At 35.5% G+C, this 1571-nt stretch overlaps 1 protein-coding gene across 4 annotated transcripts in view; it reads right to left on the bottom strand.

The window, feature by feature from the left end:
• Positions 1 to 1571, bottom strand: part of GTDC1 (glycosyltransferase-like domain containing 1) — a 269887-nt gene that overhangs the window by 179466 nt on the left and 88850 nt on the right. For all 4 annotated transcript variants that reach the window (XM_012641746.1, XM_012641743.1, XM_012641745.1 and 1 more), the window contains one exon: positions 175 to 348. In XM_012641746.1, coding sequence (XP_012497200.1) covers positions 175 to 348 — 174 coding nt within the window. The remainder of the gene's footprint in view (positions 1 to 174; positions 349 to 1571) is intronic.

Genomic DNA, 1571 nt, shown 5'->3' with positions numbered 1-1571 from the left:
AGAAACATGATTATTTAAAATCTTTGTAAATCACAGCATGGTGAGATTCAGCACGATTCTCTAATTAACCATGTTTATGCTGAAAAGTTAAAATTGGCAAGAAGAACACCGATTTCTATACTTTTGAGGTATAATTTATGACATAATATTGAGAATAGAGTCAAATATACTGACCTGCTCACATCAGGAAACCTGATGGGAAAGTAAATAACTTGGCACTTGGGTCTGATGATGCTTTCCAGATCCTTGGGTCTGTGATCAGGAATCAGCTTCATAAATTTTCCAATAGAAGTAAGAAATGACTCCATATTAAAACTTGAGTTGAATACCACTACATCAGCCACCAGGCTGTAAAGGGAAAGGATAAAAGCAAATGATGAGCCCAAACCCATTCGGGATTATTTTTTATAAACCTAAGACCTCTATGTATTAATCAGAGTTTACAGTACACCTTAAGTTTGCAAAGAACTCTTTACTTCCTATCAGTATCCATCAAAATGTCTCCAATAAATAAGTTAGTTTCATTAGAATTATATCACTGGAAGTTGGATTGGTGGCATCAGAGAGGAAAGGCAACAGGGCAATGAAATGATTTAATGGTATTACATGAAACTTCAAACCAAAGCATATTTTTCCACAAGGCCAGGAACTTTCTATATTACCAACAGCATTAAGTACAGCAGGATCTTTTTCTTAAGGCCCAACTAACCATGTTGAATTTTTATGTTAGTGATGTGCATCATTTTACACTGTACTATTGAGAATAGAACATTTGTCATACTTCTCACTACCTTCAAGAAGATGAATTCAGACAAAGCTATTTTCAAACTACAGCATGATACCTTCATACTATTTAGTTAAAGTCTGTTTGTTGTTTTAGCCTTTGCTTCAAGAAACTGTTAGGTTTTTAAAAGCTATGGGACTACAAAGAAAGGATTATAGTATCCCTAAAATAACTTATTTCACTATTAAATTATATTTTGGGTAGTCAGAGAAGTAGAAGAAATTTGTAGAAATGGATCCAGGTATCCATGTTACTAGGTCCTACTGATTGCATAAAGGAATATATAAATTATAACAGACTGCAACACCATGGACCTTCAGAATAAACAAAGTAAATGTACTACATACCAGTCCCAAACTTACAATGGCTTGACTTAAGATTTTTTGACTTTACAATGGTGTGAAAGTAATATGCATTCAGAGAAACCATATTTTGAATTCTGAACTTTGATTTTTCCTGGGCTAGTGATAAGCGATACACTACTCTCTTGCAATGCTGGGCAGCATCAGTAAGCTAGAGCTCCCAGCCACCCACCCGATCATGAGGGTAAACAACTGATCCTCTACGGTGTACTTACTGTGTTGCCAGATTTTGCCCAACTGTAGGCTAATGTGAGTGGTCTGAATGTTTAAGGTAGGCTAGGCTAAGCTATGATGTTAGGTAGGTTAGGTGTACTAAATGCATTTCGACTAAACATTTTCAACTTAGAATGGGTTTATCAGAGAACATAGTCCCATCGTAAGTCAAGGAGCATCTGTATATAAGATTAAATAGGCAAAGCAGTTTG

Source organism: Propithecus coquereli, unplaced genomic scaffold (assembly GCF_000956105.1).
Source record: "Propithecus coquereli isolate 6110/MARCELLA unplaced genomic scaffold, Pcoq_1.0 Scaffold169, whole genome shotgun sequence".
Classification (NCBI taxonomy): Eukaryota; Metazoa; Chordata; class Mammalia; order Primates; family Indriidae; genus Propithecus; species Propithecus coquereli.
Note: the sequence above shows the minus strand (reverse complement) of the source record. Positions and strands in the feature narration are given on the sequence as shown.